The sequence below is a fragment of the Stylophora pistillata genome, chromosome 3 (genome assembly GCF_964205215.1).
Source record: "Stylophora pistillata chromosome 3, jaStyPist1.2, whole genome shotgun sequence".
Classification (NCBI taxonomy): domain Eukaryota; kingdom Metazoa; phylum Cnidaria; class Anthozoa; order Scleractinia; family Pocilloporidae; genus Stylophora; species Stylophora pistillata.
The window spans coordinates 4,139,035-4,164,921 of record NC_142521.1 but is presented as its reverse complement, the minus strand read 5'-3'; the positions used below and the strand labels follow the sequence as shown (position 1 = coordinate 4,164,921).

The window sequence follows — 25,887 nt, the reverse complement described above, 5'->3', positions numbered from 1 at the left end:
AAATCGCCAGAGTGGAAAAGATTGCGATCTGTTTCTAAGTCACTTCCTGGCAAAACATCGATTTCGCCGACCTCCTAAATTCCGGTATTCTAATCGCGTATAATAAGGCATTTACTAAAGAATTTATTCCAACTAAAAAGATGATGAAGCAGGTTAAGTGCGACGGATACGTGCTAAATATCTTAGTCGAGTACCAAAGGAAACATTGTACAATAAATGGTAGCCACATCATCAACGACCGGAGACAACAGTCAAGATGAACAGAGACACCGTCAGCCTCCCTTCCATGCCAGCAGTAGCATGATGACGAGGCTGAAAACCACATTTGACTTCAATAAGGATGAGCGAATAAGAGAAAACCATCACCACGATACATATTGAGACCAATGAAGTTACCACAAGCCTGCCAAAACAGATTTCACCGCGGATTATCTAAAAGCGCGAGTTTGTGACCTATTTTAAACCAAAACTGCTATAAACTCTTCCGCTCTGCGCGGTTAAGAGAAATTACACGAGTTTCCTGGCAGGTTAGAGGTATGTGAATCGCCAACAATTTATTCTTCGTGAGATAAAAAGGAGCAAGTTTGTGAGGGCAAGATGAGTAAGAATGGAGAAGACATGTAAAGGTGATAAATTTCGAATAATTGGGAAATCATTTCAAGACACACGACCTGTCTTAACTCCTACGAGGTACACCTGTTTCTTGCCTTTCGCTTTTATTCTGACAAGAAGAGAGACTTCCGGCAGGCAATCAAAACTGTAATGTCCAGTCGTGGGAAGTACACCAATGAGGTGTAATTTGTACCGTGTCTTTGTCTATCCTTGTTACAAAAATATGAGTTCTGAAACAATGTGTCGGAAACATGGAGACGCCCCCACGCGAGAACAATTTCTTTACCTGTGAAACCAGATATTTCGTTTTGTTTGTACAGTGACAGTTGATTGATTAAATTAGTGATTCGCATATTACCTATATATAAAGAAGCGATTACACATTAGACACACAATATACGAGTTGGAATTACGCCTACGCTTGGTTTATTACACAATGAACTGAACAACACTTTCGAAACGTTTAAGTGCTTTTACGTGAAAGAACATAACTTCTATCACTAACCGAACCACAGTAGATAAGGTTTCTCCCGCGAACCTATAAATATCAAACTAAATATGTTTTACGAGGTGGGATGAAAATTATTTCCAAGTCAGTTTGGGTTTGAGTTGACGAAATTTTCTTCTGACCAACGATTTCATACAACGAGAAACGGGTAAAACTGATTCTATCCGTGAGCGACACATGATAGTAGTCATTTTATCTAATGTTTGTTCACTCTGATGTTTGTTGAGTTGACCTGATACCAAACAGAAGATAACCTGGATCCTGTCGCCCGTTTTCATGTTGGAAGAGTAATGAAACACGCACAACATCCAACATTTGTTGAATACTTTCAGAGAAGACACTACTGTGCAATGATAGTACGATGGTACAACAATTATAGAGTTCTATAAATCGCTATTTACAACAATTGAGATTATTGCATGTAAGGTTCGAAACTGTGATCATGCCCAAGCACATGTGCGAAACTCCGTCGATAAAGGAAGTTTAAATCGGCATATGACAGATCGGTCTGAAAGGGTATTTGATCACATAAAATGTTGAACATGATGTTATAAATTTACCGGAAAGTCAATTGATAAGAACACTAGAAACATTTAAAATGAGAAAAGGTTATCTAGCGTGAAACTTTATTATCAGTTTCTTGCACACAGAGTACTTTAAAAATATACGCTGATGATTTCCGCCTATTTAGACAGACTGATTTATCATCCGAAAGCATGCATACACCTCAAAAGATTCCGTGGATATCTGACGACTTTCGATCAGGATGTGAGTGCTCTAACAAAAAAGGAATTGTCCAAATGTCTTAAATGTCATGGATATCTTAGACTGCGTAAGACAAATGACACAACTTAATGTGTAAACCTATGAGCGGGGGTGCAAGTCGTTTCATATGCACTATCATCAACAATTTAGCGCAAAGAAAAAAAGGAATTGTGCTCAGTACACGTGATTGAAGTTAGTAATAGTCAGTGAATTCCTTTTAAAGTTTCTTCGAAGTGAACGGGACACTTTAAACTAAAATATTTCGAAGACTACCGCAAACCGCGAAACCAAGTACAATTACTATACAAGAAAAGCGTAATAAACCGAATAGGCTTATCTAACCAAGGAAGAATTTGACAACTGAGGAAGCTGCAACGCGCCTCACACATGGGACACAGAAGCTGGCTGTAATGATAGAGTCAACATTCAACGTGTCAACCATCAGGACTAACTAACATACTCCTTCTCCTTACAAAAAGAAAGACATTATTGAGGAACAAATGGTTGTGAAAGCAGCGAGATAGTTTTATCTTGAAATCAAACAAACTTCTTAACTGTAAATAGCTACATGACTTTTATTTCACGAAGAAATTTTCCTCCTCTCCTCAGAGCAGATCTGGTGCCCAACTGCCCATGTTTCAAAATGACTCCATAGGTATAAACTTTCCAATATTATAAAAATATCTTTGAAAGGATTTGAAAAGAGTACTGCAGGTTGTGGCTTAAAAGATCGAGACGCAAGTGGACCCCGATGAAGAGTTTAAATGCCTGCAGAGAGTCCTTTCTTCTTATCACGAGTTTGGGACAAAGAATACATTATGAGTCCCATGAAAAGTTGAACCAAAGACGTTGAGAAATTTTACTCCATATCTCAGCGCCACGCTAAACACCAAAACATGAGCCAGTTGGGCAAAATCCCGAGACACGTCATCGCAAAGGACCACGTGCCCAACATTCGGGCTTCCCTTATTGATGATGTCACGGCTTGATAGACAGTTGTCATAGTGGATTGAAGTACGATGCTGATGTCAGCTTCGGTTTGTGGGACAACTAAGTTATAGGCCAGTGAAAGGAGAAATAGTATCATCGGCGGCGATACCAAAAGTAACAGTGCTGCTTGAAGTAGACGGCGACCACTGTCAACAAAACGCGAACAAGAATTTAAAGTGAGATTGCTTGGAGACAACAAAGAATTTATACGAAGTAAGAACGACTTCGAACCATTACACTGACGAAGACAAATCATATGTGGCTGCAATGTACAAATGGAGTTACATGCTGCATAGTTTCAAAAGCTCCTGGTTCGTAGTTTATCAAGGTTACTACCCACATTGCTTTTCGTTTCTGCGCGAAGTGCCTCTTTCCATCCAAGAGTAACCGTGGGGTGGGGTGGGGGGGGAGGGGGGCACGGGGAAACTTTCAAGTAACCATTTCGACAAAGTGGAGATGTTGAGAAAGGGAAGAGTGATAAGCAAGAATAACGTTCAGCAGGATTAGTACAACGCATGGTCGCCTCATGCTCCAGAAACCCAGATGGATCCTGTTCGGTAGTTGTGTATGTTTTTTTTTTTAACATACTCCACAACTCGGTAGTTGTGTATGCTTTTTTTTTTCATACTCAACAACTGAGGCACAAAAAAAATCTAGAAATTAAGGAGAATTCTCGCAGTTAACTAATACATGAACTACTCACCAACTGCCGGAAGGAGCCACGAACAAGTACACAGGCACTTGGAACATGGTTACCAGAAAGGCCAGAGAGAAATTGATGGCCGCCATTGCTCCCATGAGGACAGAGAAGAGAATCAAAGCTCCACATTTTAGCATGTAATGATTTCTAAGGGTCACGTGATGAAGGCTTACGTCACTCGAATACCTTCAATGAAACATAGTAGTAAAGTTAATAGCTTGTATCATGGATCTGCCCTACATATCGATTTTTCTTAGACAAGCCTTTTTTGGCAGTGTTTATTAAAGAGATTGATACTTTGCCCTTGTGCCTTTGTTTGAAATCAGACATTTCAGTCCTAAGAGGTGTCCGGCTCTCAATGAAAAAAATTAACAACGACAAAATTTGCTTGACAAGGACACTTGGCCGTTAAAAATATGACGGGTTAAGTGACTTATTCTTTATTCCCTTTTCTTATTTGAAGCGTCCTTGATAAGTAGTCTTTACGTATGGAACTGCAAGTAATTTCACCCATGCAACTCGAAAAACTTCCTTCTAAACGCGGGTACAGCCAAATAAAGGACAGCCATTTCATCAAAAACAACTGAAATTACAACCCAGGTGAAAAAAACCTAAAAATGAAAAAAAAAACGTGATTACCATAAATCTTTTGATTACTTTGGAAAGCCCACTGGCAGATACAAAGGAACTAGAGTTAAGAGGAAAGTATACGAACTTCACTAACGAAATAGCTGTATTAAACAAATATGTGCACATTCATCAAACTTGGTCAAGTGACACAAATAAATTCATGTTTTCCTACGTTTATCTCAATTCGAAGTCACCTGCACCAGAACAATATTTAACAAAGTGCATTCTTTCTAATATTGAAAACTAATAAGAAACATCTCTTACGAGTGAAAGTGAATATTGTCATTCATCCAGGTTCAATTCAAATGAGGAATTTTTTAATATTTTTCTGGAATTTTGGTCTTAATTATTAACAGACATTTCGACTGAAACCATCAGTCTTCATCGAGTCCTGGCAGTAGAAAATTCAAGCGATAATACACATTCTATCTTGAGAACAGGCTTTGCAGTTCCGTTCGACACGGCATGCGCATTTATAGGATATAAATCCAGATCATTAATGTTTACAATTGGCGAAACTTGGCGAAATTTGTGGACACACTGACAACTTGACGCCTAAACTGGTTAAAAAAATTTTATTTCCTCCCTTTCAGAGACAAAAGGCATAATTTCTCAATTTCTGATTCATCAATTCGGCTCCACAGAAGTTTGCCACAAACGAGTAATTATAGAGGAATTCTATAAAACCACGTTTTACACAAATGGCGAGAACACCATACTGCCGTTTACACTTCATCCGTTTGTGTAATAAGGTGGGCAGATTTACTGTTGATGTGTAGAACACCATACTGTCGTTTACACTTGATCTGTTTGTGTAATAAGGTGGGCAGATTTACTGTTGATGTGTAGAACACCATACTGTCGTTTACACTTCATCTGTTTGTGTAATAAGGTGGACAGATTTACTGTTGATGTGTAGAACACCATACTGTCGTTTACACTTCATCTGTTTGTGTAATGAGGTGGGCAGATTTACTGTTGATGTGGAGAACACCATAATGCCGTTTACACTTCATCCGTTTGTGTAATAAGGTGGGCAGATTTACTGTTGATGTGTAGAACACCATACTGTCGTTTACACTTGATCTGTTTGTGTAATAAGGTGGGCAGATTTACTGTTGATGTGTAGAACACCATACTGTCGTTTACACTTCATCTGTTTGTGTAATAAGGTGGCAGATTTACTGTTGATGTATGGAAGACTAGTGTAGTGTTTCTATTTCTATATTGGATCTGTCAGTTGAAGGATCGGAAGAAATGTAAGCGACAACAGAAATAGATTTTCCCTTTCTCATTTGTGGTAAGAGTTGTTCTGAATTTATCTGTTGTTTTTAAGTTCACCACTGCTCGAATATTATACTACACAGAAAAAGGTACTCGACGACTTCTTAATGAAAGGGTGTGAAAATACAAACAACTCATGGCCCATGTCGATAGAATCTAATAAAAGGGGGTTGATTTTTTCTACTTCTTCTGTTCGTGGAATAGAAGAAGCAAACCAAAGAGGCTTTTATGTTCTCAAAACCGGTTTCGAGAGTTAAATTGATTCGTCGTTTTATTAATTAATTTTAGGGGCTTACAGATAGCACAAATACGGTAGACACAAGAATTAATAATAGAACCGTTTACATAGACTTTTCTTTTTGACGAAAGGAAAATGTCCGTGTAAACAAATACGCGTCAAAAAACCTCAAATAGTTCTTGTGAAACAGCGAGTTTCTAAACAAATAATTTACGCATTCAATTAGACCCTACCAGGAGGGAGTAAGACTGCATTAATGCGAACTTTTGACCATGCTTCGTTTAAGAATCGCTTCCCTGTTGTTCATTTTAAGCGTGGTGGTCCCAATACATCAAACGGACACCAAGTTTTATCAGAATCGCATTTTCAAGCCAGCAGATGTAACATTGGGAGGTCTTTTTGATGTACACTTCAATGGACCCAACGATAACTGCGGCGGTTTGTTTGCCATGGGTCTTGGCCATGTCGAAGCCATGTTGTTCGCCATTGAGCGCATTAACAACGACTCCAACATCTTACCAAACGTCACTATCGGTTATGATATTCGAGATTACTGCGAGAACGCGGGAATAGCCATGAGAATGGCGTACGACTTGGTTCAAAACACTGATGCATTCAGTCGAGCAGATAAGAACCGCACTTTGGATGAACATTCTTCACCTCCGCAACCAGTAAATGCTCTGATAGGCCCGTACGACTCGGAAAGCGCTGTTCTAGTGGGAAGTCTTCTCCAAGTGCACGGAATCGCTGCCATCAGCCCCTCAGCGACAAGCCACGAGCTCAGCTCCAAAATGTACCAGGATTTTTTTCGCACAATCCCGTGTGATACGTGGCAGGCGAAAGTCATGGCCGACATTATCGAGTATTTCAAATGGACTTACGTAGCGGCTGTCGCAATCGATGACTCGTACGGACGTCAGGGTATTTGGGCGGTGAAAAAAGAGGTATACCGGCGAAGAACCTTTTGCATCGCTTTTTCCGAGTTTATTCCACGACTAAGCTACCAAGAAAAGCTCGTTCAAATTGTTTTCAAACTCAAGAAACAGCGGAACATTGGGGTTGTACTGGTGTGGTTGTCAGGTGGGTATGCAAGAGCTTTCCTCCATGAGACCAACAAACAAGGAGTACGTGACCGTACTTGGATTTTTAGCGACGCTATGACCGCCGAGGAGAGGGTGCATCTTGACCCGCGCTTTGCAGGACTCGATGGATCTTTGGGAATTCAGCCACAAGACTTCCGCCATTTACCATTTGATGAACATTTGAAGCACTTAACACGAAATGCCACATTGAGGGCAAACTCGCCCTGGTGGGATGAGTTTTGGATACAGATCTGCAACAAAACACTGTCCGGTTGTAAAGACACCATTTCGTCATATCGCTTCATTAAGAAAATTCGCAGCTCATTTGTTCCGTACCTTTTAGATGCCGTGTATGCAGTAGCTCATGCCCTCGACAACATCTACAAATGCGTTGAACCAAATGGTCTTCTTCCTGAGGGAAAATGTCCAGGTGTTACACCCGATAATGTTACAAAAAGCCTTCCAATCTACCTTAAGAACGTAAGTTTTCAAGGAGCCACTGGCAGAGTACAATTCAATCATTTTGGTGATCGTATCGTGGCATCTTACGACATCGTCAATTTTCAGCGAAACAACCGGCGAAAGAAAAAGTACGAAAAAGTTTTGGTGGGGTCTTGGATGAAAGACAAGAATCCACAGCTAGCACTGGAATCAAACGTAGTATGGAACACACTTATAAATCAAAGAGCTCCGCGGTCAATCTGCGCTGAAGACTGTTCTCCAGGAACCAGGCAGTCGCTGACCACGCCCTGCTGCTGGAAGTGTATCAGGTGCCCACTAGGCAGCATAAGTACAAGTCACAACTCTCGCAACTGCACCGAATGCTCACAAACACAGCAATCGAACGAAAAACGATCGCGCTGTGTTGATTTACCAATACTAAGCATGCACATGAACAGTGTGACTGGTGTAATTGTGGCACTTCTCTCCAGTGTTGGACTCGTTCTAGCACTCCTTACCTGGGGCATCTTAGCGAAGTATTTCAACACACCCGTAGTTAAGGCGGCCAACAGAGAAATGAGTTTAATTCTCTTGGCAGGGATCACTTATCTATTTGTCATACCCCTACTAAATCTCTCCGACTCGACCGACACTATCTGCTGCTTCAGCCATTGTGGACGTATGACGATTTGGATCATGTGTGTTTCCGCGCTTCTTGTAAAGACGATGCATATTGTCAGCGCATTTCGAGGTAACATTGTTGCGCAGAATGTCAAGCCCTTAGTCTCCAAAGCCAGTACACAGAGAGCTCTCCTAGCGATTCTTACAGCTGTTCAGACAGGTTTAACGGTAGCTTGGCTTGTTTCAGGCCCGCCTTACAAGAAAATCACCATCACCCATCTGCAGCACATTTCAGCTATGTGCAAGCCATATTCTAACCTTGCCGGAAAAAACATCTTACTCGCTAACATCACGTATGGAGTTTTGCTATGGTTGGTTTGTGCGTACTACGCTTTCAGGGTGAGAAATATCCCCGAAAACTTCAATGAAGCGAAGCGCATCGGTTTCTCCATGTACGTCTTATTTCTCTCCGTGATATCCTACTATCCAGTAGCGTTCGCCTTCGAAGGATGGTACATAACTGTGCTTGAATGTGCCACAAACATCACCAGTGCCTCGGGCTTCTTACTTTGTATTTTCGCACCGAGAATTTATATAATTCTGTTCAAGCCCAGACAAAATACAGTGTTTGTTTCAAGAGCACAAGTTGCTGACTATACGTTTACAACGGCGAAATACAGCGGTGCAGTTAGTAACGGTTAAAAAGAACGAACAACGTAAAGAAAACGGCGTCTGGCAGGTCTGAATATATCCTTGCAGCACTCTACGAACATCTCTCTCAAACTTGTATTATTTTTTAATCTTTTGGCTTTAGAGAATCTCTGAAGACGAGATTAATTACTTACTTTTGAACTGTACAGTACTGTAAGGCTATATGAACAACCCACTTAATTCTTGTAAGTCTTGGTTCTTTTTTAACATGGAACATTTAACAATTAAAATACTAGTTTGAGAAAGTTTATGATATAAGAGCATTGTGCTTTAGAAGTTCAGTAACGCCGCAACTTCTGTAGTAGTAGTAATTAGCTATTATTGTTAGTAGGACATTATGCTTGAATGTCCATCTGAATAATAGAAAAATGAATCAATAGGAAAATACGTACATGTATGAAATATTACAGAGATTTAGCATAGCGTTTACTGAAAATAGTAAACAGAAATAAAAAATTGTACTTCTCGCCGTCGGCTTTTGACTGTTTGTAGTTAAATGAAATTTTTACATCAGCCTAAAGAGAGAGTCTTCTGTCACTTTTTTCGAAGGATAGAATTAAGGATTACAAGAAAATTGAATTAGAGTGCTCTTCGATTGAGTGTCGTAAGACCAAAGCTAAAGTAATAACAACGGTTAATCAGAGGAAACGAAATTATTTTTGAGAATCAATGAGAACTCAGAGTAAAAGCAACCAAACCACGGGAAAACGCGGCCGGCCGAGTCGTGATTGATTAACATTCGGCATCTGATTGGTGGAGAGAGTAGCGCGAGTGTTCTAGACCAATCACAGAGCAAACTAAGGCAAAACAATGCATTCTCAGCTCACTTTCGACAGTCAATTATTAAATTGCTCAAAATGTGAGTTCATTCTTGCTACTTTCGTTTCTACATACGTCATTTATCTAACTATTCTCTATTTCACTCTGTAATTTCTCTACTAGTGACGTGAAAACGTCTCTTACCTTGTAACAAGAGGGAGAAACACAACTAGAAGGAAAGAGAAAGCCATTCCAACATATGTACAGAGCAAAGGATCCAGTCCTGTAACGTGTCCTAGTTTATAACTAAGCTCTGGGGAATAGAACACAAAAACACCAGCCATGTGCGTCGCCATGGCAATAGGCACCACGCTTCCGATGTCAGGAGGATACTGCAAAAATGCTACCTGCAAAATGACGACACTCTCAGCATTTTACATGAGATCATGACGGCGTTAAGCAGATTTGACCGTCTCACGACAGTTTCAGGAGCTGCGTCACGGCTGGTGCATCTTGGAAAGTTTTGCTTAAAAATTTTCATTTTCGTAATTTTGTTTGAGTCAATCTTCATCCTTTAAGATCCTGGTTCTTTTATGGTTTACTCATTTCTCTTACCTATTTATCTACTCTAACAAACTAATATTTCAAAGGACAATTCCATTCAAGGGCAATTCTCTGCGGAGCTGAAACTGACTTGACCTACAGTTACTCCTTTAACATTGTACAAGGCGCATGTTACATGCAACCCACGCACGTACTTCTCTTTTCCTTTTCCCCACACTTGTGACTTCTTTATAAATCTTATTCAACAGGGTTTATATTCAAATTGACACCTCAACAAACCTCAGTTTCTAAATCAGGAATTTTCTTTTCATTATCACTTTTTTCTTCACCACTCTCCCCTTCAGCTATTTCCCCTTCAGCTTCTTCCTTCAAAACTTCGCCTTCTTGTGAGGTGTCAACTTTTGAGCCATTTTCTGGAGCAGACCCGGCTAATACCCACAACTTTATAGCCATAATCAGAGTACCTAGCAGAAGGCAGCCAAAGGGAGGCATGTACAGGCCAATTGACACATATCGATGAGATTCAGGTAAAAGATAGAAGAAGAACGACTGATGAAATTGCTCCAGGAGGTTATTCAAGCTGCGGAAAATACCCTCAATGACTCTGCCAAAGCAAGGAGCAAATATTTAAGAGTTTATAAAAAGATCTTAGTCTATCACTGTGTAAAATGGTAAACTTAACTCTACATGTAAAGGGGGGAAGCTAAGATGAAATAAATGTTAAATCATATTAACAGTATACAAAAAACATTATGTCCGTGTTACCTTATGACTGGCAAACTAAACAGTGAGTCAAAAGTTGAATCTTTCTTTATGAGAAGTAGCATGAAAGATCACAAGATAATCTACATGTGGAACTTAAGAAAGACGAGTGAACAGTGCTGAATCTTTGAAAATTTTCATACAGAAAGTGCACAACATGCCATTCAGTGCCTTAAAAATTGTTTTGCCTTTCATTCTAGCCTCTCTCTCTCCTGACAAGGGATGATGTTTGCAGGACAATGTAAGGATATTTCAGGTCAAAGTTACCTGTGAATCACTTCTGGGAGTTAAGGGGTTAAAAAAAAAATCCTGACAACACTTTCCCACCTTCCAGTCTCCTGAAATCCACGCCCATACTGAGAGGTGTCCCCACCACCCCTCATTGTAACAGCTTCGATACGATATCTGTGAAACAAGCCATGATTGCCAGAAGCCCTTCCAGAGGCTTGGTAAAACATCATCATCACCATGGTAATGAGAGATTGCACAGAATCTGCCCAGGGTCCTAGGTGTTCATGATATCCCTGTCATAATCAAATGATACAAATAATCATTGTATGTGTCTGAAAATGTTGGAGTAAGTAGTACGTAAAAATAGATTTCCTCTCACAAAGTAGATACAATTCCATGCAGAAAAGTGATGTGAGGATAAAAAATATCAACCTGGGAATGTTCTCAAAGCTAAGATCGGTAAAAAAAGTATGGCAGATAATGCAGAGAATTCATATTAGAAACTTGAGATTGAAAGGGCTAATGAAGCCTAAAATAAAAATGACTACTATGTACTCAATCATTTCATAATGATGATGATTTTCCACGCAAGGTAGCCCTGGAAAGGACTTTGTCAGGGAAGTGTCTAAAATCTGGAGAATCTAAGCTAGAGTTGCCAGACACTTTGATGACTATCAGAACTTGAGCAGATATCATCACTGACAAGTCAGAGTCGTCAAGATTGACTCTTAAGATGACTTCTGCTCAAGGAAGGCTTAATGGCTGTCTGATCAGCACATTCAGCAACTGATCCAGTAGCCCTTGTTTCAAATTGTCACACTCCGATCACCAGTAACATTAATATGTTTCTCAATGTTCTTTGTTCAACTCCTCAGCCACATTTGTACACAGTAAATACCCATCTGGTTTGCCTCCTACACTGTTCCAGAAGGGGCCTTTGATGGACATGTTTCTATTCATTTTGAATATCCATTTAATCATCAGTTTAAAATGAATTCCAGGTCAATGAAGTTTTAACACATTTACTGAACACTCATTGTTTCCACTTTCAAAAAAATCTAATTCACCTCTGTGTGAAGAGATACTGGAACATACTCTTTGCGACACATCCTGAACACAGTGTTCACTAGATCAAGATTGGGAAGCTGTCCATTAATTCCCTCAATAGCAATTTCAAAGAAGTTCACTTTCTCATGAGGAAATTCCAAGTTCAGTGCAGCTTGTATAGAACCAGAATGTCCTTCAAGAGGAGCAGAAGAAATGTCTGTAAACAAAAGAAGGAGAATTTAATTCTGGGAGATTTGGCTTTGTCAAAGCCAAGAAAGTCAACCAAATGCACTCTCATCAGGAAAAATCCTAATTTGCATTTACTTGCAATTTCTTCATGCAATCAAAAGCTTGAAGTTAACGCTATCATAAATACATTAAAAAAAAAGGTACAGGTAACTGGTACTTACAAGAATTTGGAACACCATGGTATGCATCAAGCCAAGCTTGCATACCAAGTTGATCTCTATCAGCCACAAGAAAAATGATATCCTTTGACCAGTAACTTTTCCCTGAAAGACATTCCTTTAAATTAGAATTGAATACTCAAATATTAAAAAACAAAACAAAACAAAACAAAACAAAAAAAAAGAGGAAATCAGTCGAAGTCCTACAAAAGACTGACTCCAGAGTAATTTCTACATGAGAAAACTTTTTAAAAATCCTTCAGCATAAGGCCTTCTTTTCAAATGTCTCAATATAGAAAGTTGAGGTAAAATTTCCATTCAACTCGAATAACTTAAAATTAGACAAAAACTCCCATGACAAAGAACAGCTTTAACTCTTAACACTGTAACATCAGTATGCATATTCTCCATACTGTTCTCTAAACATTTCTTAAGATGCTGACAAAGAGAATTTGTTTAACAATCAAGAGCCTCTTTAGTTGGCAATTATTTCCGTTATTCTCATGCTTGTGATGTTTGGGGGAGCAGGGATTGCGCAGTGGTGAGAGCAGTCACCTCCCACCACTGTGACCCGGGTCGGATTCCCGGACCTAGCGTCACATGTGGGTTGAGTTTGATGTTGGTTCTGATATTCTTGTTCTGAGGGTTTTTCTCCATGTCCTCTGGTTTTCCTCCCCCCACAAAAACCAACATTCCAAATTCTGATTTGACCTGGAAACAGTAGACAGGAAGAGCCACTTTGTGGATTGTCCACTGCTTAATCATTATTATTATTATTATTAAATTATCATTGATTCAAGGGTGATATTGCAGGAAGAAAGTAGATGCAAGTCTCTATTAAAGGTTAAAGGGTTAAAACACACGGTTTAGAATTTGAACACTCTTTATACTCACTGCGACAGTGGTCAGCAAATGACAACATGAGTGCTAAAGCTCCTTTATTGTTCCCTTGATTGTAAGGAACACTTATAACCAGTGCTTCAGTGCCAGCAATTCTGGGAGCTCTAAGAATCCCATAAATGTTAATGCCACTAATCTCAGGTGGCTCAGAAACACCAGGAAATGGTAAGTAAACTGTAAAGTTCTGTTGGTAAGTGTGAAGACCAATGTTCTCCATTGTGTTCATAATCATCTTTGTGGCTGAATTGCTATAAACAATAGAAAATACATCGACTGATGAATAATGAAAATGCCAATTGAGTTGAATTCATTGTACAGTACATCTAGACACACAAAATGGTTGCATTGAAGAGGGGAGGGATGGCTATGATCAGTAATAGTCACAAAACAAATCAATAGAGAGAAATTAGGGAGGTGTACCCCAAATTCTTCTAATCAAATTTCCTTGGTCTGGCAAATAAATTTCAAATGAAAACCATCATAGACCATTGAGAAAATCATACTTACAAAAATCTAGCAAAAGAATGAAGCAGATTTCACTAAGTTTATTTTTTTAAGGAAAAAACCCAACTATAGCCACACCTATATTTTCCATTTTTCTTATACAAAATTTACTAAATTAAATGCAAAAGATGGTTTGCACCCATAAATTTTAGGGGGTGTGTGGAACAAAGACCTTTGTGACTTTTATACAACCTCTCCTTAAATTTTGCCTGTTTTTCATAGAGGAATAAATATACCTTCAAATTTTGGCAGGATTCTGTGAGAAGTTATTTAAGCAGTCCAAAGTCTTTTTTATTCATATCTCCCCTAAATTTCAAGAGCAGAGAAGAACTGTAATAATGGGTACCTAATATCTCCCTTTGGAAGAGTTGATAACTTCCCAAATAATTCTGATGCAAATCTATGATTCTTGAATTCTGCTTCAACCAGACCAGGTAACAATGCATTCTCAGAGAAATAAACACGACCATTAAAAGTGCGATCAGTTAAAGCACACAGCCAGATGATTCCAATGATATAACTGAGAACACTGGAAAAAGAAATGGAACATTAAAATTGATAAACGAATCAATTTATTACTATTCAATGTGGGCTGGAGTTTGCTTTGGTTGAAATTTTTTTTTGTGCTTTTGTCGTTTTTTACATTATCATACATCAACAAAATCCAAAGAAAGAAAAAGCACTGAAAAAGGAAAATAGGAAGACAATATAATAATATGAAAATTATGTACAACCTCGCTCTTGACATTTAAATCTTAATTAAATAACCTATATTTTTCTAAATAATTTGGATATATCAACAAAGTTGAAATGGTAAATTGGCCACTGTAATGATTACAAAAGCTTACGTTTTGAGCGTTAGCCCTTCGTCGGAGTGAATGACGAAAGGCTAACGCTTGAAACATCAGCTTTTGTAATCGTTACGGTGGCCAATTTACCATTTCAACTTTGTTGATATATCCAAATTATTTAGTTACTCCCACCCAAACAGTTTCTTTCCAAACTATCAGCCTTTATTCATTTATATTTTTCTACACTTGTCTCATACAGTCCTCCAAGTTAGTATTTTATAACTTACCGTAAATAACTTGCTTTTTTTGTAAACATATTCTAGCCTATTTATTGTCTTTTTTTTTTTTTCATATAATAGGGGTTAGGTGTCAATTGGGATGAAAGTTCTGTTCCTCTCTCCTGCTATTGCACTTAATTTTTTCTTTTCTTGTAACTGTGTAATGTAGATTAGTTGTTTGAATTTGTTGAAACGTGGCGAATAAATTAAACTAAACTAAATAATTAGTCTCACAAACGTAAAAATATCTTTATAACTATGACATGGTGGTACAAGGTGCATCTTTTCACAAAAATCTCCGAAAAAATTTGTCGAATAAAATATAAGAACGTTAATTAAAGAGCTTATCAGAGTTCTGGTCTTTAATACTGCTAAAAGAGATCTCACAAGATTTAATTTTCCTTACCACAACTTTGAGCAATAAGCCACTAAAACATTTACAATTTTCTTCCGTCCTTGAACATCTGACAAGAGACCCATTTCTCTCGCACTGACTCCACACAGAAGAGCTGGATATGAAGTTTATTTTAAAGCTGAAGTGGAAACAGATAAAGACACTCTAAGGTGGCAAGCTTCAAAATCTGTCAAGTTAGAATTTACATACTGCAATGAACTTCATTACCACCTCAACACGCGCGACAGAAGACTAAGCCTCGAGGAAAAATACTGAACGCATTTTTGATCGTGTTTTGATAGGCTTGAATAATAATGAAATATAATTTTTACCTGTTCATTACAAATCCTTCCTCTCCAACAAAATTATACCCTTACCTGAGGAAATGCACCCCAAATGTCAAATATATTCCGCCATCTTGAATACGTTTCTTTTCCAGGCTCTACCTCTTACACGGTAAGTATCGATGGCGCGGCTACAAACTCAAAACAGCAGTCATGCGCAGTTACAAAGTTATGCAATGTTACCGCGTTGAGCTCTGGGTAATAGCCCACATCCATTTCAAAATGGCGTTCAGACTTTGCCGGTCGCATGGATTATCAAAACGATTACAAGATGTTTTAAAGGTAAGAAAGGCTTTTTTGTGTGAAATTTCCATGTTTTTATGCCAATGGTTTTCACCCAAAATATTTAACGATAGACTGCACTGAATACATTTGAAAAATACTTGAGATTGTTGCAATTGAGTTTGATATATGTACTTTGTTCGTTATACGTGGTACTGAAGTTTGTTCACGAACTGAAAATCACTGCCGGTGATCAGTGATGGTCCAAGTATTCTCCTAAAAGTTGAACTTGTTTCGATATTTTAAACACCAGTATGGTTTTTTAAATGTCAACTGAGGTATATTTTCTCATTTCTTAACTGTTGACTTGAATTCGTGTTTTGATATTGTCAAGTTTCCTGATGGTTGTAGATAGAACTAACTTTAATTTAACGGTAAACACCTTCTGGAATTGACCTAAATTTATCTGCATTTGGAAGAAATGCGTCCTCATGTAGTCATGTATATAATTATGTGTCTTATTTTTTACTCATCAAAAATTTCACCACCATTTGTACTGAAGGGCACACTGAGATGACATTGCATTACATTTCCTTAATAATCTAGTGAAATACTCCTGCATACGACAAAGACCCCTAGCACTTCAAGAATAAATGTTTGACAGAAGTGCCACCCCAACAGATTGTGTACCCTAGTTTGTAGTCCCTGGCAATGGGTGGATCATTTGTTACTAAATAATGGGAAAGTTACTTTTTACCCTGAAGGCTTTTTCTCATGTATAGATCATGTAAGTTACTTAATTTCATCCTTCATAGACATTTTGATTAAATTTAGGTAAATTTTGTTTGAATTGAGAGGTAAATTTCTTATTATCAGGTACAGTCCAGGCTAACAACAACAGCAACCATTGAAGGAGGGAAAAGCAATGCAAAAGTAAGTGTGGTCAACATCAGTTACTTCTGAATTGAAATAGTGCTTTCAAATACATGTGGCTTTGTCTTTCTCCTTGAAGAAAATTCGTTCTGATCACTCTTAAGAAAGAACTTCGTATTCATTGACTGTTCATGACTTTTTCAGATGTGGTTTGCATTTGGCACTCTTGCTGCTGGAGGTCTTGCCACAGGTTACATCCTTCAACCAACAGTTGATGCAGCAGAACTTGAGCTTCACCCTCCCCACTACCCTTGGGCTCACAAAGGCCTCTTAAGTTCACTTGACCATGCAAGGTATGATTCAAGGGTAACAATAATGTAAATGTGATATGTATGCATTTAGAGTGTATGCTGCCTTTTCATAATACCCATCATACAGGTATTCAGTTTATTTCTTGCAGTTCTGAGGTACTAGTACAGACATTATTTTACTTTTTCCAGCATCCGACGAGGTTATGAAGTGTACAGACAGGTCTGTGCTGCGTGCCATTCAATGGAGCAGTTGGCATATCGACATCTTGTAGATGTGGCTTACACAGAAGATGAAATGAAAGCCATTGCAGCAGAGGTTAGACAATAAATTCTAAGAAAAACATTAGGTAAAACGATCACTGTATTGTATGGACACAATACTATGATGTTTAGCACAGTGCTGTTAAGTGGTCCCAATGAAAAATTCTCCCTTAAGATCCACCAGACAAAGTTTAAGCAAACTGAACAGATACACATAATTTATCTTTTTCGTAGCCTACATGTAACCTGGTTCTCTCTGAGTATAGTTATAGATAAGGTTGTTATCATCACTGTTGATGCTATGGTAGTGTTTTTTTTTTTTTTTTCATTGTGCACATGGCTGTGACATTTAAGTTAAAGAGGTGTATTGCTTGTTTTTCTCAGGCACAGATCGAAGATGGCCCTGATGATGATGGAAACATGTTCACCAGACCAGGAAAGGTGAGATAGCCTGCAAAGCTTATGGATACAGCAATCAGTCAACTTACATGCAGAACAAAATCTGCTTTGATTCTGTGATTGTGTAAATTTTGGCTTGGTGACTTGGTTCAATACCAATTTTTGCATTTTTCAGTTGTCAGACAGCTTCCCTAAGCCGTATCCCAACGAACAGGCTGCAAGAGCTGCTAATGCTGGTAAGAAACGCATTGAAAAATGTTACCTGTTACACTTAATGATGCACCCATTATTTGTGTTTTTAACCATGAGATGAAAATGTGTACCCATCGTGTGAGGAGTGCTTATCTCTTTTGGTTCTCTATCACATCCTAGGTGCCTACCCTCCAGACCTGAGCCTTATTACATCTGCAAGACACGGTGGAGAGGTAGAAACAGTTTTTTTTTTCTGTTACTTTTTCAGTTCTTCGTGATATCATTCTTTTGTTGGCTGAATGCTAGCATCCTGAATTAGTTTTGTATCATGCAGTCTTGTCAGTGTGAAAAATTTTCAATCACCCTGAGCAGTCCAGTTTGTACCTGTTTATAAACTGGTTCTGCATCAGATGAGTAACCATTTAGTGCAACAACCTTGTCAAAGCTGTTTATTTGCATCCAAGGCAGCAAAGGAGTTGTGGTTGAAATAAATTTTAAACAAAGGGTTTAATTGTATTGATTGTAAGGTTTAAGAATTAGGGTGTATTACTTGAGGGTTATCTCTGAATATTCCTCAGTTCTAGCAAAAATATCGGATGGATTATAAGTGATGTTATCAGCATTCTACTGTCAGTAGGTAACTGCTTATTTTCCTTCTCTGTGGCAGGATTATGTATTCAGCATCCTGACAGGTTACACAGATCCTCCAGCTGGAGTAGAAGTCAAGGATGAGTTGTACTACAATCCTTACTTCCCAGGGCAAAATATCGCCATGGCGCCAGCATTGTACAATGAAATCATTGAATATGAGGACGGTAAGATTACATTGGATAATAGAAGATGATCCCTAATGCTACAGCCAACTTAATTAGCCAATTCCTACTGAAGTATAAAATCTGTCTTAACCATAAAAACTCCCATGAGTGACCAAGAAAGATTATCTTCTTACTACCGTATTTACCCGTGTATAAGTCGACTCGATGTATAAGTCGACCCCCGAAAATCCTGAGAAATTGCCAATTTTATCGTATATCCTTTGTATAAGTCGACCCTAATTTTTTTGAATTATCAAGTATCTTTTAGGATGAAATGTGAGCGAAAGTCAAGGCTGAGAGAGGAAAAAACAGCAAAGATTCTTCACTTGTTATCGAGCGTGCCGCCATTTTGTTTGCTGAGCAACCTCCCCTGCTTCTCATTCCAGGCACTATGTCCAAATAGTTCATTCCATTGATTTTCAGTTAGTCTGTCATCATACATATCTTCCTCGTCGTTCATCTCTGGTTCGTCTTCTTCCTCGGCCGGCTCATCCCAAATAAGGTCATCTTCTGTACCATCCATTGCATTAGAAATAGCACATTTCTTGAATGAGTACTGCACCATATTGGCTGGTACGTCATTCCACGATTCGCTGACTCATTCAGACACAGTTTCGAGTGATGCTGCTTTCGTGGCACCTCCCTTCGTGTACTCTTTGACTCCTTCGACCATCCAGTCACACCACTTCTTACGTATTCTGTCTTTAAACGGCTTGTTTAAGCAAACATCTAAAGGCTGAACGATGCTAGTCAGACCACCTGGTATTACGGCAATGTCAGTATTGTTCAAACGTAGTTTTCGCTTTACGGATTCCACAAGATGTGCACTGAATGAGTCCCACACCAGAAGACTTTTTGTTCTGGACAAACCGCCGGGTCTTGCATTCCACACTTTCTCTATCCATAGTTTCTCTATCCATTTCCGTTTCTTGATGATAAAGGATTGGAAATTTACGATTTTCTCCTCCAGATCCTCGGGTAGTTTCTGTGCAATCTTTGTTTTTTGGCGAAGCACAAGATCGTGTCGTTTTAAGAAGCGTGAAACCCAATTCACTGTCCCTTTGAAATCCACAATGTTCATATTCTTGGCAATTGACAGGGCACGCAGACGAATCATGTTTCTTGTAACAATGTAACCAGACTTTCGTTGATCTTCTATCCAGGTGACTAGTTCGTTTTCCAGCTCTGGCCACTGACAGGTTTTCCCTCGATCAGCACATTTTGACTTCGGCATTTGAGATAGCTTATCAGCATTCTTTCTCCAGTCTCTAACCAGCTTCTCGTTCACATTATACTTCCTGGCGGCCGCACAGTTGTTCGTTTCTTCAGCAAATTTGATGACTAAAAGCTTGTACTTAGCGGAGTATTTCATTCGTTTAGGCATGTTGAGAATCGTTTGAAGAGATATAACTTATAATTGTTGCGAGTTGCTCGTAGTTCTGAAAATTGTTTATAAAGCCGCTCTATTGAATCTGACAACATTAGACCAGAAAGGTGTGATATCACACCTATTGAAAGCAATTGAATGGACTTGTGATATTTTAGCGTCAATAAGCAACGCGTAAACAATCAATTGAAGTTGATTTTTATACCCGGTGTATAAGTCGAGGTCGAATTTTTAGGGTGTAAATTTGGTCAAAAAAGGTCGACTTATACACGGGTAAATACGGTATATCAAGCAGACAAGTAAGAAGTCAGCACAAGTTGAGAATTAGGCAAACGATGATCAACTTAAGAAGCTCTTGATTGTTAAACAAATCCTGTTTGTCAGTATCATGGGAGATGTATATAGGTTATGCATTCAATACAATACAATACAATGTTCTTTATTTCAAGAGGGTAAATACATGATTAACCCAGTAAAGAGTTTTCTAACACATGGCCCTCTGTAAACCCACCCATCCCACCCAGGGGAGGACATCCATCACACAGTAATCTCGTGTGTGGGAAATTAACATCTCCTACCCCAACCCTGCAGGAGACGGGACCTCCATTTATTCGTCCCTATCCGAGAAGACTAGAATATCTAACCATTTCTTGATGTTATAGAAAGGCAGCAAATTCTTCTTAATTATCTTAAGACCCTGAGTGTTGGTCCGGCCGGGGCTAGAACCCTCGATCTCCCGCACAACAGTCCAGTGCTCTATCCATTGAGCTAACCGGGAGGTTAGGGTGTTAAGGGGTGATTTATCTTTTACTATTGTACTGCATATACATGTTGAATTTTAGGTACACCTGCAACAATCAGCCAGCTGGCTAAAGATGTGTGCACGTTCCTCAAGTGGGCCGCAGGTGGGAATTCAATGTCTTTTCACTTTGTACAATATTGTGTTTACTCGATCAAACATCATGGCATTTGATGTAGTGTTTACTTCAAAATCATTTTCCCAAATTCTCTGACATGATTGCAGCAGATCATGTGTTAGTCTCATATAAAACAACACGCACGGTATTGATTCCAATGTTTCAATTTTGCCAAGACAGAATTATATTTTTATGGCTTGAGGCAGTTTAATAATGATGGTATAGATTTCCTAGCTGTCTCCAACTTGTTAGCGTGGCATTAATTGGTTTATTATATAGTTTGTTTCCATATACGACATTTATGGTAGGCCAAATTGTTGTTAATGGCTCGTTGTTATTTCCTTGTCTTTGCAGAACCTGAACATGATGATCGTAAAAGAATGGGAATGAAGGTATGGTGCGGATTCAAATCTATATTCATTATACATGAACAACAAACCAAACATAACATGTATTTCTGACTTGCCAACGTAGAAGGCTGGAGGATGATAAAGGCAAACATGAAGGGCCGCGGTGTTGATCTTTCGTGATAACTTTTGACTTGAGACATCATGGTATACACTCTCTGTACACGCAGCCGCGTGTCTGTAGATCTATGTACCGTGATTAGAGCAGTTAGCTGCAAAGGGGAATTTTCCGCAAGTTAGTAAAATGAATCAGATGAGTCGACTTGTTCACACTTAATTAACAAGACCTTCGTGCATATTTTTTCAGCCTGTAATATCCTTTGTTTTTCTTCACCGTAGTTTGCGTAAACCCCATGGTCGATCACAAATGAATCTTGTTTCTTGTGGAAGTTGCTCTGTTTTAAAAAGGAACATTCTCCTCGAGCATTCTTTGAAAGAATGAAATCTCCACACTTGCATACTTTTCTCTTTTTTTCTTTTTCCTTTTTTTTTTTAAGGCCATGACAATTCTCGGATTCCTCACGTTTGCCTCATACTACTACAAGCGTCACAAGTGGTCAGTGTTGAAGAGCCGCAAGATCGTGTACCGTCCCTCACCCCACTCCTGAGTGGTTTAATAACTAAACAAAATTTAAATAACTTTTTGCGCAGATCATATCAGAAGTAGATGGAAAAAAAATAAGTGCGTGCTCTATTTGATCTGTGTTTTTAAAGGGTGAAAGCAACATTTTGGCCTTGCAAACCTAATTAAGTGCAAATATTTTGTCGTGATATGGAGGTTTCGCAAAGCAGCCATGTTGGATGGCAGGAACAATAGATTATTTTACCCATGGAAAAAATTTTCTTTCTTATGCAAAATATTTTCATTGTTCCTGCCATCCAACATGGCTGCTGTGCAAAACCTCTTTTGACCTGAGGCTTACTGTAAAGAATTCTGTTGATCAGAGTGTCACCTTAAATTTCGTGAGTCATGGTGTTTGTTGCTGAGGTCTAGCTGCTTTTAGCTTGCTCTCTGTGAATAGCCTCTTCAAAAAGCTGTGAGGTGATCGCAATTATATTTTATTCCCTTCCGTTGTGAATTACTTCAGTAAACACCATGAAATTATTCATAACTGTCTCGTTTTTGTGTAGGGTATAGTACTGTTGTAGCCTTTCCCCAAACCCCTCTGACGCCAGTGGACAAATATTACGCAAACTTCTGAAAGATTTATAAAAATATTTAGACGTAGGTAGCCTGAAAAGGCTCTCTGCAAAAGTGTAAGCGCAGATTTCGTTTAACTTCACGAATGAAATACAGGATTGAATCACCGTGCCAAATTGGCAATACTTTTAATTTAATTTACTCCATTTTCGCTGCACTATTTGCAGGGAGAAAGGACTAGAAGGAACATACGAACCATTCGTGCTAGTCCACCCATCCTACCCCAGGGGAGGACATCCATCACGCAGTAATCTCGTGGGTGGAAAATTCAAATCTTCACCCCTAACCCTGAGACGGAATCTCCATTTATTCGTCCCTACCCGAGAAGACTAGAATATCTAACCATTTCTTGATGTTATAGAAAGGTAGCAAACTCTTCTCAATAATTTTGAGACCCTGAGTGTCGGTCCGGCCGGGGCTCGAACCCTCGACCTCCCGCACAACAGTCCAGCGCTCTCTCCATTGAGCAAGTAAAATAAGGAGAATATAGTGTAGTTTATCAACTGAGCTACAGCTGACGTTTCAAGCGTTCGTCTTTCGTCAGAGAGTTGGGTTGTAGTCGGGCTTTCCTCTGGAAAAGGGCAAATGCTTGAAATGTCACCTTTGAGACTCACTATGGTAACCAATTTGTATGATCAAGTCAGCACCCAGTATCTTAAGAATCTTATCCTATTTATTCAAACAAGGATAAGGTAGATGTGATCATGAAACATACCCACTACAAACGCAGCACCGTAGTATCTTTAGGAGTTTACCTCCTTTATTCAAACAAGGATAAGATCGGTTAGATCATGAAAGAAAGTCGCAAAAACAAAAATCGTTTTCAACACCGAAACAGAGCGATTTGATTTCGTAATGATCACTCAATCCTTCCACGGTCGCCAGGCCCCTCCATGATTTAGCGGCTTGGATTTGGGATCGGGGTCTGGGAACCTTGCGGGCACTGCACTATTGTTGTATTTGTCCATGCTACCGAGTAAATCACGCACTACATCCGGGAACTGATCTGAAATCTCTCTCTTCTCTTGGGGATCGTCCGTAATGTTGAAAAGAAACACGCTATTTGCGCTGTGTTGGTTGGAGGAGGACTGGGTCTTAGAACCCGATTCTGGTGCTGCAACCCAATCTCCGTTTCCTGGACAGCCAAGTAAGAGTTTCCAATCCCCTTTTCTGATAGCGGCGCTACGACAGTGAGAGTATCCATCAGGATTTCCCCAGAATGTATCTATAGGGTCAATATTATGTAAGATTTCGTTCCTTGGGGGCGTCAAGTTCTCGCTAATGCTCACCCACTGATTTACACCGTCCAGAGGAATGTCCTCAACCGATACCCCAGCCAAGTGCGAGATGGTGGGAAACCAGTCAGACACGTGCATCAGTCCCCTATAAACTCTCCCAGGCTTCTGAATCAGATCACTGTTCACAAAGCTAACGCTTCTTATTCCTCCTTCCCACAGCGAAGTTTTCCAACCGCGTAGCGGCCAATTGTTTCCCCCCGCCGTGACTTGTCCTCCATTATCGCTGCTAAAAATGAGCACAGTGTCTCCCCACAAACCGCGGTTTTTGAGCGCTCGTGTCAAGTTTCCAACCGCCTCATCCATGCAAGAAACCATGGCGGCGTACACGCGCCGATTGTGATCTTTGATGCTTTTGTACTGCTTCAAAAATCGTTCAGGTACCTGTAACGGCGAGTGAGGAGCTTGAAATGATAAAAACAAGAAAAGCGGGTCTTTGGGGTCGTGTTCTTCAATTATCCTTTCGGCTTCTTTAGCGAAGAGAATGGTGGTGTAGTTACCTACTACATCTCGTTCTGGCTTTTCATCCCGCCAAAAGTCATAACCGTTGAGAAACTTGTAACTCGATGCCGGAAACCCAAGTCGATTCCGATGCGTGTAGTAATCTTGTCCGCCGGTTAGAAAACCGCAAAACGAATCAAATCCCCTTCTTGTTGGTAAGAATTTCTTATGGTAGAACCCGAGGTGCCATTTTCCCACCAGGTGGGTCCTATAGCCACTGTTTTTTAATTTTTCTGCGATTGTAGTCTCGTTACTCGGCAGAGCGTTGGCCTGCGAGGGCCAAATTATTCCATGTTGTAGTCCAGTGTGTATATCGTATCTACCCGTTAAAAGCTGTGCTCTCGTTGGAGTACAAATAGGTTGAACGTAATAGTTTTCCAGTCGAACCCCGGAGCGAGCCAACCCATCCAAAATATTGGTTTTGAATACTGAGTTGTGATAACCAATGTCATTAAAACCCAGATCGTCTGCTAAGATGAATACAATGTGCGGTATTTTACCATGGTTGAGGACTACTAAAGTAGTCGTGATCAATATGAAAAGGATTTCAGCTCCGATTAACCTCAGATGTAAAACCATAGTTATCTCCTCAAGCGCTTTTTCGTCTCTCCCAGCAGTTGTTCAGTCTCATGAAACTTTATTGTGCGGCGTCACACAAAGCCCTTATAAACAAACAGGAACCTGTTCAGTTCAGACTTTTTTTATTTAGAGTAAAAAACGTAACACTATCATCCAAGAGATTTTTATCTACTCTTGCACAATCGAGACCAGAAATCTTCTTCGAGAAGCGAAACATTCGAAAGATGAATTGAATTGGAAATGAAAGGATCCGTCTCAGTTTGATCTCGAAGAGGAGAAAATAATTGTTACGGGTCTTCACCATTCACAAAGCGGCAGGTCTTTATTCCTCTAGTAACCCTCGCCTGACTGAAAGATGCTATGTACCCCTGCTTGCATTAACTTCAGTGGCCACTGAAAAAAAGAGCGAAAAGAGAAAGCACAGCCCTAAACTATGTAGCACCTTGCGTTCATTTAGATATTGTGACTTATTCACTCTCCTACCCCTCCCTCAGGATAACAGGCCGACAAAACGAAGAGTTTACTCAAGATTGTCGACATTCAAAAATTGCCCAAGTTAATTGCCAAAAATTAATATTAATTGAACCTATTCTTAAACGGTTTTGGCGTACGGTGACGACTGGTCCCAGTTTCATTAACTCGTGTGAAAAGTGTTAAAAATGGTTATAATTTAAACTGGAAAACATTTATTTCCTTCTAGCAAGAAAATAAAAATTAAAAGCGACCACTGAAATAAAATATCGAGATCCATCAGTTCGGCGGCCTGGGATACATAGATGTACATGTCGACTTCGTTGATTGATCGCCACTAATCTTCAATTTGCATCTCGGAGACGTGACAACGTACCTCGCCTTTTTTTAATCCATTTTCCCTTTTTTTTTTTTTGCATCATTCGCATTACTTGCTAAAGTTCCTTTAAAACATGTCAAGTTATACCGAGAGAAGTTATAGCTCTCACTCACT

At 39.4% G+C, this 25,887-nt stretch overlaps 3 protein-coding genes and 1 pseudogene across 6 annotated transcripts; 2 read left to right on the top strand and 2 right to left on the bottom strand.

The window, feature by feature from the left end:
• Nucleotides 1-1,729: 1,729 nt before the first annotated feature.
• On the bottom strand, nucleotides 1,730-15,697 carry LOC111340153 (GPI-anchor transamidase component GPAA1). 4 transcript variants are annotated; one of them, XM_022946943.2, is made up of 11 exons: nucleotides 15,597-15,691; nucleotides 15,232-15,358; nucleotides 14,103-14,285; nucleotides 13,247-13,500; nucleotides 12,356-12,457; nucleotides 11,966-12,162; nucleotides 10,995-11,191; nucleotides 10,185-10,509; nucleotides 9,546-9,748; nucleotides 3,579-3,761; nucleotides 1,730-3,021 (listed from the first exon to the last, which is right to left on the bottom strand). In XM_022946943.2, the coding sequence occupies exons 2-11, from the start codon at nucleotides 15,303-15,305 to the stop codon at nucleotides 2,757-2,759; spliced, it is 1,983 nt and encodes a 660-aa protein (XP_022802678.2). In that variant the 5' UTR covers nucleotides 15,306-15,358; nucleotides 15,597-15,691; the 3' UTR covers nucleotides 1,730-2,756. The 4 variants fall into 4 exon arrangements, with proteins under 4 accessions (XP_022802678.2, XP_088611692.1, XP_088611693.1 ...); XM_088755566.1 differs by having other exon boundaries at nucleotides 15,232-15,363; nucleotides 15,597-15,615; XM_088755567.1 differs by lacking the exon at nucleotides 15,597-15,691 and adding an exon at nucleotides 15,552-15,573.
• Nucleotides 5,659-9,055, top strand: LOC111340143 (extracellular calcium-sensing receptor). The gene has a single exon (XM_022946933.2). The coding sequence runs from the start codon at nucleotides 6,000-6,002 to the stop codon at nucleotides 8,571-8,573; it is 2,574 nt and encodes an 857-aa protein (XP_022802668.2). The 5' UTR covers nucleotides 5,659-5,999; the 3' UTR covers nucleotides 8,574-9,055.
• Nucleotides 15,698-22,459, top strand: LOC111340220 (uncharacterized). Its single transcript, XM_022947031.2, has 11 exons — nucleotides 15,698-15,845; nucleotides 16,662-16,718; nucleotides 16,863-17,011; nucleotides 17,159-17,285; nucleotides 17,615-17,671; nucleotides 17,805-17,865; nucleotides 18,002-18,054; nucleotides 18,489-18,636; nucleotides 20,866-20,928; nucleotides 21,295-21,332; nucleotides 21,845-22,459. Exons 1-11 carry the CDS (start codon nucleotides 15,717-15,719, stop codon nucleotides 21,953-21,955), a joined length of 993 nt encoding a protein of 330 aa, XP_022802766.2. The 5' UTR covers nucleotides 15,698-15,716; the 3' UTR covers nucleotides 21,956-22,459.
• Nucleotides 22,460-23,281: 822 nt separating this feature from the next.
• Nucleotides 23,282-25,765, bottom strand: LOC111339743 (arylsulfatase I pseudogene; annotated as a pseudogene).
• Between the last annotated feature and the right edge of the window lie 122 nt (nucleotides 25,766-25,887).

Bases quoted from the DNA above. Each gene is read 5' to 3' on its own strand.
- LOC111340143 (XM_022946933.2), top strand. From the start codon at position 6,000: ATGCTTCGTTTAAGAATCGCTTCCCTGTTGTTCATTTTAAGCGTGGTG.
- LOC111340153 (XM_022946943.2), bottom strand. From the start codon at position 15,305: ATGGGTCTCTTGTCAGATGTTCAAGGACGGAAGAAAATTGTAAATGTT. The intron at 12,458-13,246 runs GTGAGTATAAAG...AATGTCTTTCAG, and splicing joins ATTTGCTGACCACTGTCGCA to GGAAAAGTTACTGGTCAAAG. The intron at 9,749-10,184 runs GTTTGTTGAGGT...GTCATTTTGCAG, and splicing joins TTCCTGATTTAGAAACTGAG to GTAGCATTTTTGCAGTATCC.
- LOC111340220 (XM_022947031.2), top strand. From the start codon at position 15,717: ATGCGCAGTTACAAAGTTATGCAATGTTACCGCGTTGAGCTCTGGGTA. The intron at 17,672-17,804 runs GTGAGATAGCCT...TGCATTTTTCAG, and splicing joins TGTTCACCAGACCAGGAAAG to TTGTCAGACAGCTTCCCTAA. The intron at 18,637-20,865 runs GTAAGATTACAT...GTTGAATTTTAG, and splicing joins AATCATTGAATATGAGGACG to GTACACCTGCAACAATCAGC.